The 14,765-nt window shown below is 39.4% G+C and overlaps 1 protein-coding gene across 14 annotated transcripts in view; it reads right to left on the reverse strand.

Annotated features, from left to right (window-relative positions):
• mcf2la (mcf.2 cell line derived transforming sequence-like a) overlaps positions 1-14,765 on the reverse strand; it is an 85,355-nt gene that overhangs the window by 18,110 nt on the left and 52,480 nt on the right. For all 14 annotated transcript variants that reach the window (XM_088649086.1, XM_088649036.1, XM_088648995.1 and 11 more), the window contains 12 exons: positions 10,179-10,298; positions 9,750-9,866; positions 8,958-9,107; positions 8,537-8,661; positions 7,311-7,425; positions 6,692-6,811; positions 5,784-5,975; positions 3,443-3,634; positions 2,656-2,815; positions 1,607-1,677; positions 1,066-1,142; positions 496-562 (listed from right to left, as the gene is read on the reverse strand). In XM_088649086.1, the coding sequence (XP_088505212.1) occupies positions 496-562; positions 1,066-1,142; positions 1,607-1,677; positions 2,656-2,815; positions 3,443-3,634; positions 5,784-5,975; positions 6,692-6,811; positions 7,311-7,425; positions 8,537-8,661; positions 8,958-9,107; positions 9,750-9,866; positions 10,179-10,298 (1,506 nt within the window). The remainder of the gene's footprint in view (positions 1-495; positions 563-1,065; positions 1,143-1,606; positions 1,678-2,655; positions 2,816-3,442; positions 3,635-5,783; positions 5,976-6,691; positions 6,812-7,310; positions 7,426-8,536; positions 8,662-8,957; positions 9,108-9,749; positions 9,867-10,178; positions 10,299-14,765) is intronic.

A 14,765-nucleotide genomic window follows, 5' to 3' on the forward strand; every position in this document is an offset into this window, starting at 1 on the left:
AAAGCTAAGGTTGCTGCTGGAAGTGGTGTAAGTGAGGTCAGTAGGGGGCGCTCACCCCCTGTCTGTGAGGGTCCTAATGCGCCAGTATAGTGACGGAGACACTAAACAATAAAAAGGTGCTGTCCTTCCGATGAGACATAAAACTGAGGTCCTGACTCTCTGAGGTCATTAAAAATCCCAGGGTATTTCTTGAAAAGAGTAGGGGTGTTACCCTGGCATCCTGGCCAAATTTCCCATTGGCCTTTACCAATCATGGCCTCCTCCCCACTGATAGCTGGTGTGTGGTGAACGTACTGTGCTGTCCTCCCCATGTGAAATGGTTTATTTTTTCATTGGAAATGACAAAACCAGTCTCCTTTCTTTGCTTCACCAAAAGTTAACAGGAAAAGCTTTGTCAATATGTTCAACGGTGAAGAGTAAGACTCTGTCTGAGCTGTTATGTACAATGAATGAGCTGAATGAGATGAATAAGCAGTAGTATACAGTGATGCATACCTCCAGCACACACAGTAGCTCTTCTACATATGCCCTCTCGGTTTCCAGCAGCTCATTCATCACATGCCTGCAAAACAAAATCATTCCTGTAAGCTTTCTGATGTGGAGCTCAGAGATTTATTTTCATTTTACAGTTCATTTAAAAAACAGTGTTCACAAATTCTTATTAAGAGTCCCGTAATTAGGGGATTTGTAACTCAAAACATGAAAGAAATGAATAAAAATAGCAATATACTTTTTGAATATCTAAAGGAAAGGCAAAACTATGCACTGAAAGTTCATAGAGAGGTACACAAAAAGACGTAAAAGCCTTGAGTGCTTCCGCCAAATTACTGAGTTTCTGGGTCTGAATACTTGTATTTAAGTTTGTTCTCTTCAGTTTTTGCCGATATCTACTTTAACCTATTTCTCCCTTAGAAGTCTTGAATTCAGTTTTTGAATGAAATATTTAGTTTAAAAGATGTGTATGCATAATTTTGTCATTTCATGAAACGGGGCACTACAGGAAGTGACGGAACACTTTTGCAAAGCTCTGCATGGTATTGTTCCTGTACCACTGTAGGTTCGCACCTCCTCAGCACTGCCAGATTCTCCTCTTCTTCGGAAAGAGAGTCATGCCGGCCCCCACTGTTTATTTGACTGCTGCCCTGAAGAACAATACAGATACCCCTCAAATCACAATTTAGCTGCACTATGAGATATACAAAAATCAGTACTGGTCTTAAGCTGTTCAAATTTAGAAATCCCATTTCCAAAAATACATTCATCTGCTTAAATTATAAAGGAGGGTGCTGAGATTCTTTCACAGTCCACAGTACTGTCACTGTGAATAAAAAGTCTACCTCGCATCAAGATACCAAAACAGAAAGATACACCCTCTTTAGAAAGAGAGGTATGAAAATTAGTAATAGCTAAGATACTTAAAGACTTCTAAATTAATAAAACCTGAAATTTAGCGTAACTGTTTTTTCATCACAGATAAATTTTCCATGTTTAGTGTTGATGTTTTATGAGGACTCTCAAAAAGCTGAGACAAGGCATAATTCTCTCTAGCAATCATAGATATCTGGCTGTAATCACAGAAACAAGTAGGAGAGGAAACCCTGCTTACCGTTCTACTGTTGAGTCTTTGTAGGGCATCACTGTCTAAAGAGAAGGTCTTTTCAGTGCCTCTGGAATATCCTAAAAAAGAGACACAGTAACAAAGACTGAGAGAGAATATACTTTTCAAAATCAAATAAACTACCAAAGGTAAATTAACAATACTATTTCTGTGAGTTTACCGAACCAATAATCATCCTAGAATATTAACGATTCTAATTACGCAATTAAAACTTTGGGCATGGGAAAGGAGTTGGTGTGTGATGGAAAAACGTAATGAGTCCAGCCTCATATCTATACATACTTACATCTGTTACATTAGGAAAGTAAGCATTTCATTGTACACAGGTACATTAGATAAATAAATTTGAAGCAGCCAGCAGCCATTTCACCCTGCATCTCACAAGTGGAAACCCCCTGAAGCTCAGCAGTTGTGAGCCTGGTCAGTACCTGGATGGGAGACCTCCTGGGAAAAACTAAGGCTGCTGCTGGAAGAGGTGTTAGTGGGGCCAGTAGGGGGCGCTCACCCTGCGGTCCATGTGGGTCCTAATGCCCCCAGTATAGAGACGGGGATACTATACTTTAAAAAGACCTTCGGATAAGACATAAAACCAAACTCCTGACTCTCTGTGGTCAGGGTGTTTTGCGAAAACAGTAGGGGTGTTACCCCAGCATCCTGGCCAAATTTCCCCCTGGCGTTTACCAATCATGGCCTCCTAATAATCCCCATCTCTGAACTGGCTTCATCACTCTGTTCTCCTCCCCACTGAGAGCTGGTGTGTGGGGAGAGTACTGTCGCATCATCCAAGTGGGCCTACACTTTGGTGCTGGTGGAGGGCAGTCCCCATTACCTATAATGTACTTTGAATGGAGTGTCCATAAAAGCGCTATATAAGTGTAATTATTATTATTATTAAATTGAAACTTCAAACACCCATATAGAATACACACAATTTTGTAATTACTGCAAAGCCGCCACTAGAGGGAGATAGATCCCCTCCTAAAGGCTCCTAATAGAGAGAGACTCGTAGTGGAGAGGCTGGTCAGCGCAGGCCTAACCTGGGGACGTGTGAGGAGACTTCAGGAAGGCCTCAGGCCGGGGAGCCACTGGCTGGACAGGGCGGGTCTGCTTTGCTGCCAGTTTTTTCAGGCTCACCCGGCGCTTCTCAAACATCTCCTGCATCCCCTCCTGTTTCTGGAACACTCTCTGGACATGGTCCTGCGGGGCAAAGCAAGAGCAAGACAGAGGCTCTCAATACCTCCACTCACTAGAAGCGTGGAACACGCTTGCATGTTCAAGTGGTGGGCTTGTTCTGTGTGTGCCTATACAGAGCCTTATTAATGTACAGAGAGAGTACTCCTTCCACAAACTGATGAGAGTGGGGCCGACAAAATACTTGTAAGATAAAATGAACACAACACGTACTCCAGCGCTCGCAAAGAATAAACAAATTATTTCCTGAGGTAAGTCTATTACAAAACATGCCATCCCCATAAAGAGCAAATGATTTACAAAAAGTTCAAGCACGTGCCGTATGAACGATACAATGACATTGATTCTGGACTAAATTGACACACATTCCTATGTCATTTCTCTTTCTGAGAACTGCTGTAATCACATTACAGGTTTTCTGCAGGGAAAATTCTAGAAATGGGTTTGTCCAAGCCGAAGGTCACAGAGAACCACAGATTCCGCAGGATTTCAGAGCAAAGATGCCGGCTAACCAGTCATCAGGCCCTGTCGTTACATGACTATGCCCAGAGTTAGGGTAGGGGGATTAAAGACAAGCCACCTTTCATGCGTGGTAATGAACCTAGCCTCCCGCACCACGGATAAGGGGCTCACCCGAAATTCCTGGTTGAGGACGGACTCGTACTCTCTCCAGACCGCGCCGAGGTCTGGGAGCCCGTGCTGCGCAGTGGACTCGAGGAATCGCTCGATCTCCTGCAGCGCGGACTCGGCTCCATCCTGGGACTGGCACTTGTCCACAGGCTGGGAGGCCAGCAGGTAGATGCCATCATCACACCACTTTGCAGCCTGGACATTTAAGAGGGAGGTTTTCAGTCGAACCGGGAGGAGGGTAAGGGAATAAAGCAGTCCCAAGAAAAACGTATTGTAGAGGTAAAAAAAAAAAAAAAGAGACGCTCCATCAGAGAAATAAAAGACAAACCAGACACCGAGAGAGACAAACATTGGTTTTGCTAGAGACACAAACGTAAGACACTGGCCACTCCAGCAGTAAGGAACTTGCCGACCAGTTTAATTCATGGTCACAAAACATTCTGTGCAAAGTAATTTCATAAAATATTCATGTTCTATCTTATTAAATCTAATTTAAAGTTTGACATTTTACAATGGAATGAGGATTCTACGAATTCAGAATTAAAAGAGATCTTAGTGGAATTAAAAGCAGAACTAAAAGACCCATCTCAGTGGTGTTCTATAGAACTAGCAGGGCAATTAAGCTATGTTCAGTGTAAGCACTCAAAGATTAAACAGCTTTATTGTAAATAGAATTGCTCACAGTTTCAATTCCATTTAGTGTCATAGATCCTTGTTTGATAAAGGCACATGATTAGAGCTATTCCAAAGTTAAAGAAATGCATCAGCTGCAGAGTAAACTGTATTTTACAATTCAATGTCACTCTAAAGTGGAGAAAGTTATTTTAAAACTGGTCTAACAACTCTTGCACTGTAGTCATAGTGTTTTGTTAAAGTCTCTGAACTGTGAAGTCATTCAGGATTCTGTAGCTGTGTACCAAAACATTCAGGAAACCACAGGACAGCACACAAAAGCAACATACAGCATGTTATTTCTACTGCTTTTAATCTTATGAATATAAAAGTTACAAACGACAGGAGGTTATTTAGCCCATCAAGCATACTTTCATTTCAATAGTTAAGGTCTCATCCTGCTCTTTCTTCAAAGAATCCAGGGTATCTAACAGTAGCAATATTGAACCTCTAACAATATGGCTGAGCAATTTGTATGAGCTGTATACAACTCTTTGCACAAATAACTGAAACCTGTTCTTAGGTTTTAAATTTAAACCATCACCATTTCATACCATCCATGTAATCTCCTACTTCTTTTGTTTATGTGACCTCAAACTTAGCATTTCCATTTTATACTTGTACTTATGTTTTAACTATCTGCATTTAATACCCTGCACATGCCTACATTAAAAATTACCTGCCAGGTGTTCACTCGGTCCTGAATTTGGTACAGCTTTTTTCAATGCATTTCATTTCAGCACTTGGCAGTTGTACTTGTTTGGAATAAACTGAGAAATCAATCAGTTTGTTTACTACACCAGGGCAATAAGGAAGAGCAGTTATCCTAATACAGAACAGCGAGGTACTCTGCTTCTTGCATGATCTCAATTCGGGCCTTTACGGATTATCTGTATGCTGGTCCCTGCCCATTAATCAAATCTTAAATAAAGTTCATGCATTACCTTGAATACCTGCTGCCTAAAGTTTGAGAATTGATATTTCAAAAGGATGTTTTGTATCCATTTCTACTGTTGCCTCTTTAAAAAGCATAAGTTAACATTTAATGTTAACAAGGTTTTAGACTCGAAACCTTCTTCTTCAGAAGGGCCTTTACTTAACTGGTTCTGTTATATACCCCTTTGTTCCTACCATATTCAGTATCCCCATCTACGGTCTCCTCTCATTGTGTATTTTTATTTTGGCTTATTTTGTTTTTTTTGTTGTTGTTGTCATTCTGTTTAGTGCATAAAAAAGCCACCTTTAAAGGGTGCTATATAAAATAAAGCTTATTATTATTAATACCTACCTTTTCTCATTCTGTGCTAATAATCCCTCAGAATCTTATTACCATACAGATGACATTCTTAGTTTACTTTTAATTATCATTGCCACAGCTTTGTGTGTAATAGAATTAAGACTTATTGGTCTATAAGTACTTTTAGTTTGGTTTTGTCACCTTTTTTATGGACAGGTGCAACATTAGTTATTTCCCAGCAGTAACTCCTGTCTTGAATGACTGCTGAAACAGACTTGTAAATGGCCTATAAAGGGCTTCGCATTTTTCTAGGTACAGTTATTCTAGTTACTGTACCTGTACCACTTGTGTCTTTTTTATGTTGCAACAAACTTTAGGAATCACATTTCATGCATTAACGGCAAAGGTAGGTAGTTCTACTAGTTTCTGCATAACCTTTTCAAGAGTCTGGTGCAGCTCCATTGACTTGTGAAGCCGGATTTTCTTCATCTTCATCTCGGCGGCCAGCTCTTCGGTCACACTCCTCAGCTCACTGCACTTGGGCAGGATTGAGTCCACAGCATAGTGATTGCTCTGGATTAGCAGGTCGCCCTGACACGCCAGATCCTTTGCCCAATCCAGAATCTCCTATTGGCAACAAGATGAAAACAAACTGGTACCGGGACTGATTTTCTGTAAGGGGTGGGCTTACCCCAGTGAGCTGTTACAAAGTGTATCCCCTTGTCCCATCAGTGTCCATGTGAGCGTTTAATAACAGTAGGCAATTCCAGTATGTCAAATACCAGAGGAGTGATTCAACTGACCCAAAATGAGAGGGGATATGACCAGCAAAGATTTCTAAATACTAAAGTCAAACATGAACATGAGGCTTTTGAAAATGTTTTCAGAAGAACACTAAAACTATTTTAGTAATAAATATTGCAAAGAAGGTTCTTCCTTAACACATTCGTCCCAGTTATGTCTTATTAGAGGAAACCAAATGGTTGTCAAGCAGCAATACGACTTCTCCTCCCTACTGCTATCTGAACAGCAGTACCCCACCTGGTTCTGGAACTGTCTGAAGGAACACCATTACAACAGGACGCAAAAGCCCTGTTACAAGACACGTCTGCCTAATAAGACTTCCCAACAGGGCCATTCAATTATTAAATATTATCTCTCTCTACCTGTGTAAAGAAATTTAAATTCACAAAAATCTCCTCACAGGCCAAGGTACTCAGGAAGGATTTACATTAAATAAGCCTGTGTAATCTACATACCTGTTTTTTTCTTCAAAAATGCACTGAAAATCAACAACTTTCTGAACAGCACTATGCCCCCAGAAGAGGCGTGAATTTTCTTACACATGCTTTCTCCTCGTAGCTGCCCAGGTCTCGAAGAACATGCTCCACGTGCACAGGGCTGTCTCCAACATCCGAGATCGTCGCCAGGCGTTCCGACAGGAAGTCTAGCTGTGCCTTCACCTGACCGAGCACAAGAACAGCCTTTTCACTATCATGCTCGTTCTACACAGGCAAAACATCCTTTCACTGCACGACACTGTTATCATCTACTCAACACCCGAGACCTAGGAGACAGCACTGCATTTGTAAGACGATGGAAACAGAAACTGCTTTTTCAAACCGAAAGAGATCCAGTGTTCAGAAAAGGGTTCCTGTGGTAAAAAAACTCAATAAAACACTTGAATGTCAATTATATTGTGTATTTAACATTTACTACTTAGAATGATAAATCACAGTAGGGTAATTGAAAAGGTATTGCCGGAAAACCACATTAATGGCAGCATGTGTTTTTTTTTCAGGCATGTACAGTACAGTTTAATTAAACTAAAATACTTTTAAAAACATTTTATTTCCAATTACATACACTAAATGTAACCTATCGCATTTTGCCATGCACCAGGAGGCTAAGGCAGTGAGGGAGCTCGCTCCACCTCTCTCCTCCTGCCAGACTTGCACTCACCTCCCGGAAACTCTGCTCGAAGAGCCGGAGCTGTCGACACTGCTCCAGTTTGGTGTGGTGCTTTTCCCAGAACTCGTCGAACGCCGTCTCCGTCTCATCCAGCTGGGAGAGCAGCCTGGGGGGGCGGGGAGCGGGAGAGAGCAGACGAGAGAGTTAACCCCCTATAACACACACTGTATTCACGCAACACCTTCCAAATTCTGTCCAGTTCGGACTCGACTGCCACAACGAGAGCCATCCTGAAAGAAGCGCCGACAAATCGCAACGATAATGACAGATTCATCGTTAAGGAATCATCTGCGCTACACAAGTCTCGGGCAGATGAATAGGTGGTCATCGTTGATTCCAAGGAGGCACAGATTTTCAACTGGGGAAAATAAAGGAAAACATAATTCTCTCTTCTTGACACAGAACGCTGACATGAGCACAACGCAGCCTATGAAATTTGGAGCTCGGTGAAGGTACAGTACTTTACACATTTCTGTTGCTGTCAATCATGCCCATTTTCCTCAATATCCTCACGTCTCATTAAGTCAAAGCTCTTTCAAACTGAGGCAAGAGCATCAGCTAGGATTAGAGTAAATACTTCTGTGTTGAGTGTTTTGTGTTTCTGGTAACACAGTACAAAAGTTTATTTTTGTTGTTATTGACAAAACCGATGAAAGAGGGAGAGACATGAAGTTTCGTTTTCTGTGACACTCTTACTGGTCGTTTCTGAGTAGCGATAGAGCACACGGTCAAGGGATGCAGTATTATTACAGGTATTTTATATTTCAGATCATCAGTAGTTCTTAGTGGTGTTCACCACTTTGAAGCTTGTGAGATCAACCATTTTTCATTTTAATGTATGTCATTAGTATTGCTCAACAACACAGTGTTATGCTAGTATGAATGAATGATATGTACTGTATGCATGCAGGATTATATGAAATGCAATGTATCCAAGTATGTTTATGTAATACACGTGACAACGTCATACAATGTAACAAGTATTTGTTAGACCTGATGTGCTTTTTTTATGAGAAGTGAGCTGAAATGTTTGCTTGGTGCACGACAAATCTATAATATATATATAATATGGCCAACATAATACAACCATTTAGATGCTGAATGGGTGAAAAACTGGCATGATCATTTGTGTCACTTCTTCTGCTTTGTTTGCTCATCTCTCACTTACAATCCAGTGCAGGGAACATCTGGGATGTGCTTTCATCTATTCATCTCACCTCTGTACCGTAGTTAGGTTCTCCAGCTCATCTTGGTTCATCTTATAGTCAGGATCCTTTGTAACTGGTTCATTAATGCTTTCCAGAAGCCTGTTTCCTTGATTTAGGGCTATCTGTAAATCCTCCTGCAAAAGGAAATTTTGTGAACATAATTTTCACCATCACATTGAACTTTTTGACATTCATGCATACAGTACCCTATAACATGTGACTGCCTCATAGAGCCAAGTAAGGTATTAAATCTCAAATAAACCACTATATAAAACTACAGGAAGTACATGGGAGACTTAACTAGTATAATATTTGTTGTTTCAGGGACATGAGGGTTCTGTTTGCTGAAGGAGGTGCTGGCAACCCCATTTTTGCTGTTCAAACACTTCCTTGTTTGACTATTGACTATTCTAAAGTCTATTGCACTTACTTTCATCTTATCTTTCTTTCCTGTGTGTGTTGCAAGAAGGTTTGTAGTGGCCTGGACATCATTCGGTAGTTCAGTCTCTGCCAATTCTGTCCCAAAAGACTGAAGTGTCTGAGCCGTCTTCTTCACCATCAGAGCAAAACCTTCGATAGCCTGTTACCCACAATGGTACAATGTGATGAATTAATCCCTATACTTGATCATTAATCCCTATACATTACATAAAACCATCAGCGGGTTAATCTGTGCCAATTTCTGTGCTTTCAAAGAGGCACCTAATGGAAAAAGGACAGTTGTGTTATCACTGTCCTGCATTCTCAAAGTGTATACATTCCCCTTTGTACGGGATCATTTTAGGCACAGTGCATTTGTTTAACTTTATGACTATGCACTACAGCACCTGGGGTTACTGTAAGCCCCACCCAACATTTTGCAACTGTAGTCATATAAATGAAACATGCTGACACAGTCATTTTATCATATCTACCTTGAGGGCAGTATGAAAGCAGACAATGGGAATTAAACAACATGATCTTTCTAATTGAATATGGTACAGCAGTCTCAGCCACTAGCATTCAAGCCTTGTCACAGTTGCGTATAAACATGCAAACAAGATGAATCCAAATTTGATATTCTTTAAGAACAAGGTTCAAAACAGTCTGAAAAATCCTCTGTCGTAGACCAGTTCTTTTAGGCAATTTTTAATTTGAATGAGAATCTGGGTTGGACTTTCCAGTGAACTTGGTAGAAGAAATTATGAGGAATAGTGCATGCCAAAGTTCTGCCTGGACTCACTGTGCGATGGGAAATCCACTTCTCGTGACTGTAGTCCAGAGTGCCTCCGAGCTCCTGGGTCAGCTGGGCTCTGTCCATGTAGCTGTGCAGTTCTGTTATTGAGCTCAGCATGATGACCTGTTACAGGAATACAGCTATTCTTAGTAGGAGGCCTACTCCAAAAATACTTTCTACTTCTCTACCCAGCAGTTCACTGGGTTCAGCACCTTCATCCCCACCACAGCCATCACCAGAGACCAGAAAGGCATTGTGGCAACATGCCTGACACACTTCTAAAACAAGCGTAACACTACACAACTTCAGACAAGCAAACTGGCTCAGTATGTTCTGGTGCTCTTTTTCTATCGAACCAGATTTAGAGCCACTGACAGCACACACAGTAATCTTCAGGGCTGTGGTGACGGCACATATCACTTTAGTACAACTTACTGGAACCTTCATTTTAAACTCATCTTTGCTGAACTTGAAAAAGATGTCAGAGAGTGTCCGCTGGAGCAGTGTGGTGGGACGGAGAACCAGAACGAGCTGCAGGTTTCCTGGGAATGAGCCCTGTGGGACACAAGGACACAGGAAGTCAGAACACACAGCTCCTACATGCAACACTGGGGCTGACAGGAGCCCCTCACGTTGCTCAGTACTGTATTCACCTCTCTTTTACACCCGTACAGATCTGGAATGATCCAGACGAAGTAGGGATGGTAATCTCAAAACCACAGTAAAATTTGCAGAATGGTAAACATCTATGCTTGTTCATATTCAGCTTTCTTTGAACTTGGACTCTGTGACATTACATGAAGAGGCTGAAGACAGTTTCATCTATGTTGGTCAAAAATGATGCTATTTCATGGGCTAAGCAACCCACAAATATGAAAAAATATGTATTCTATAACACAGTGTCACCCCGGTACTTGGGTATCTTAGGTTTTTGATACTGAAATTAGTTTTTCTATTAACAAGGAGATCATTTCTCAAGAGAATATTACACATGACCAGTAAATTAGTAAAATAAAACAGTGAAGGAGCGATCAAAAAGACATCAATACATTTAACAATACTGTTTCATTTTAGCTTATCTTTACATTACACTAAAAAGCGAAAGGTAGCCAGTCAGAAATTGGGGAAATTCATTCTACACTGTAAGACAGCAACACAATGACTATGGGAACAGAATTCAAACACTAAGGATGATAATTAGTTCCCATGTGCTGTCTGGCAGGGGATTCCTATGCTTAAGTGATAAAGAAACAAAGATTTATTTCCCCTGCGGAGGAGCATCTAGATTTCATGGTCTGTGCTTTTGTGCCTTATAAGTACATGCATAAAGGTACAGTACTTGCAATGCTACAAAAAGCGATATGATAACAGTTTATCATTATAAATCACTAGAATTATTAAGATCCCCTGAACAGTTCAGTAACCAAAATATGCCTTCTGCAGTTAATAACAGAAGTTTTCTATAACCGATGTTCTATGCAATCAAAAGCAATTCTCAATATCACTTTGATCAGAATAATTTCCTAAAAAGTCAAGGAACTGGACAGTGTTTCATGTTTCAGCAATTTCATTTAATTCATTTCATATTATTTTGATGGCCTGACATTTCATTTAGTCTTTTTATATTAAGGAATATAAATGTTTCATGGATGTACTGAAAGCTCAAGCTGAGCTAAATCATATTAAAGTGGAGCACCAAAAATGTATAACATGGTAAAATAAATGCTAGGCAGATTTTTTAAAATAAAAAAGTTCCAAAAGATGGTTTCTAATATTTGTTTTTTTGGGTGGTAAATTAAAATATGACAGCTCCAGAATTTTTTTTAAAAAAGGTCTAAACAGTAAATAAGTATTAGTGAAGGGCACAAAAATCTATCAGACATATATATTATTATTCAAAACTTGCAGTAAAACTACGAAAAATCCAAAACAAAATTATGTTACAGTCTATCTGTAATTATTTTCAGTGCTGACGATTGACTGCAGATGTCAAAATCTACTTTCAAATATTAGTTTTAAACTCTGAAGCCATAAGTCAAAACACAAAGCTTGTAATGTATTCCAAAAACATAAGAAAAGGTTCCTTGTGTTTCAGAAATACCTCCTTGACAGAATAAATTCACATTCATCACATCAAATATGAAGTAATCAGTGGCATTACAGTAAAGAAATGTATGTATTTAGAATGCAGCACAGGAGAAAGTGTGTAATTTAAAATGTGGTTGATGTAAAACACCCCTTTGGGATAACCTGAATCAATACTGCGGGCCTCCACATCATAAATCTTAGCCCCTCCTGATTGGGCACCCTGCCAAAATGCCTTCAAGGCCATAGTTCCTATGTTGCTTCATCTATAACAGAAGCCATGTGGGGAAAAGTACCTGTTAATTCAACAGATACCAGCTGTAGGTGGTCTGAGTTTTCCCTGCTGAAATAAACAATATTTTAGGCCTGATATTCTGTATATTTTCACAGCACTAATCCTTATGATGAAATAAATATATTAATCATCATAAAAGTGTTGTTTTCCTCAACATGTGCAATTTCTCAGTACTGAGATAGTATGCTGTAAATGGTTTCTAAATCATTTTACCCACAGTCTAGGACTGAAAATTACAAAATGTTCCTGACAAAGCAGTATTAATTTTAGGAGGTGGCTTTCATGCCTGTGTTATTCTTGACACTATTTAAGCAAAATAATTTGTTTCAGGTCCTGTTTATCATCATAGACAAGTTCCTGTACTGCTAGTCCTAGGCTGAACTGCTAAAGACATGCATTGGTACAGTGAAATGATAGCTAGTCAAACGGTCAAGTGTGTTATTGATAACTGTATTCTTTATCAGAAGCATAAAGACATAAAGACAGTATTCAGAGGCCAGGAACTGCTAGTCAAAGCTATTAGCTATGGTCCATTGTGCTTGTAGGCTTGTGAAATGTAAAGGTTGACATATACAGTATGAATGGCCATTTTAAATGAACTACTGGATAATTATGGACTCACTACACCAAGCAAAAAAATAAATTAACGGGTTCTTCTTAAAGCTAAGAAAGAACTTTTGCAAACAAAGTGTTTTAAAACCTCCTTCATTTGCGCCATCAAAAATAAAGAAATATTCATTTTAGAAGCGTGAAGTACTTGGGCTTAGTGGTTCTGAGTGGTAATGTCTATAATTCAAAGTTTCGATTAATCATTACATTTCAAATGAACAAAAACCATATATGCTTAACTACTAAATTATATTTTCTGAAGGAATTAATGGCTATGAATTAGGGTCTCGGTGGTGGCACAGTGCTTAGCATTGCTGCCTCACAGCACTGTGGCCCAGGGGTGCAATCGTTCCAGGGTTTTTGGCGTTCTCCACTTTTCCAGTGGGTATCCTCTAGGTGCTCCCATTTCCTCCCACAGCCCAAAGGCTTACTGTGCGGGGGGAGGTTATTTAGCTTCTGGGAAATGTGGCCCCAGGTGCAAGTGTGTGCTTGGCTGTGTGTGCCCTGAGACTGACTGGTGTCCCAGCCAAGGTGTACCCTGCCTTGCTCCTGTTTCTTACTGGGACAGACTCCCACCGCCCCATGCCACTGTACTGGATAAAGAGATTAGAAGATGGATGGATGATTATGAATTAAAGGACAAACCTGTATTTTTTTACCTTGAACATTTTAATACATCTAAAAAGGCCACTACTCCATCGTAGGTTTAAAAAAATTAAATGTAAATTCTCATCGAGATGGATTAGTGGCCATTCTATGTCATTGAAGAAAAAGGGAAAAAAGACAGTCACAGAGAAAGGTTAAAGAGGAAAACAAGGAAAGTCAAAAGCACAACACTTACCTGGAATACAAATTAAAAGAATACGGATATTCTTTAAAAGAACTCCTTGTATAAGTACATTTTAAATAACTCTCATACAGAAAGAATCTTGTCCTGATTAAAGGGGTATTCAGATAATACACTGACCTTTTGAGAAAATACTAGGCTTCTATTTCCATTTCACATATAAATATGAATATATATTTTTGCCTGCCAACTGTTGTTTAACATTAAATTTCTAATGGGAAAGACACAAATTGTATTAAGAACATAATATACACTAAATCTACACTATGTATATACACTAAAATACACTAAGTTTAATAGTCATAAAATGCTATTTTAAACTTGAGTATATGTTTTATAATTAAGCACTATTTTATTGACAGGTGAGCGTTAGGTAATGATAAGGCATGCCGACATGCCTATCAATAGTGATCACTTCAAAATACAGGAATCAGCAGAGCACTTGCAAAAATGTCTTTCATTATGATATCTGTGACTGAAGGGTAAAGCAACAAACAATGCAAGCTTCAGCTAACCTTCAAGTACAGAAATGTAAATACTAGCATAGGTTTGTGAGGATTAGGGATGCAATGACTGCCTTGAAAAATCCAGTGAAATAGAATTCAACACTGTGCTTTGTAAAAAACCAATTTCAGCTTAGCAGTTCAATCAAAACACTTTATATGTTGTGACTAACAGCAATGGAGATGTGTATATTTACATTTAAAAAGGGAAATCGCACATTTTCTTGTTACAGATTAAGTTAACTGTTAAATGAGTGATGGAAAGATTGCACTGGTTATTGGCTTGATAGATCTAGAGCTGGATCAGCAGTAAAACATGTAGGAATGATTGAAAGTCGAATGTCTAATTAACACAATTTAAGACCATTTACTTCAAGCAGCAGAGTAGCTCTTGGATAGGCTAAATAACAGTCTGTTGAGTCTGTTAAATAAAATTGAATAATATAGTTTATGGAGGTCCAATTGCATATTTTTGAATAAATAACCAATTTTCTATATCTATGGTTTACCAGGTACTGTGTTGTGATAACAGTGGAAACACTTTGCATGCTGATTTCAGGAGAACTGACTAGATTTCCCACTACATACATGACATAGTGAATTCCTTAGCCAGTACCATTTTGTCATCTCTTAACATTCTTCAAAAGATACAACAACCTATTCAACATCTCAAAGAGACAGAG

Source organism: Lepisosteus platostomus, chromosome 2 (genome assembly GCF_059453375.1).
Source record: "Lepisosteus platostomus isolate fLepPlt1 chromosome 2, fLepPlt1.hap1, whole genome shotgun sequence".
NCBI classification, from domain to species: domain Eukaryota; kingdom Metazoa; phylum Chordata; class Actinopteri; order Semionotiformes; family Lepisosteidae; genus Lepisosteus; species Lepisosteus platostomus.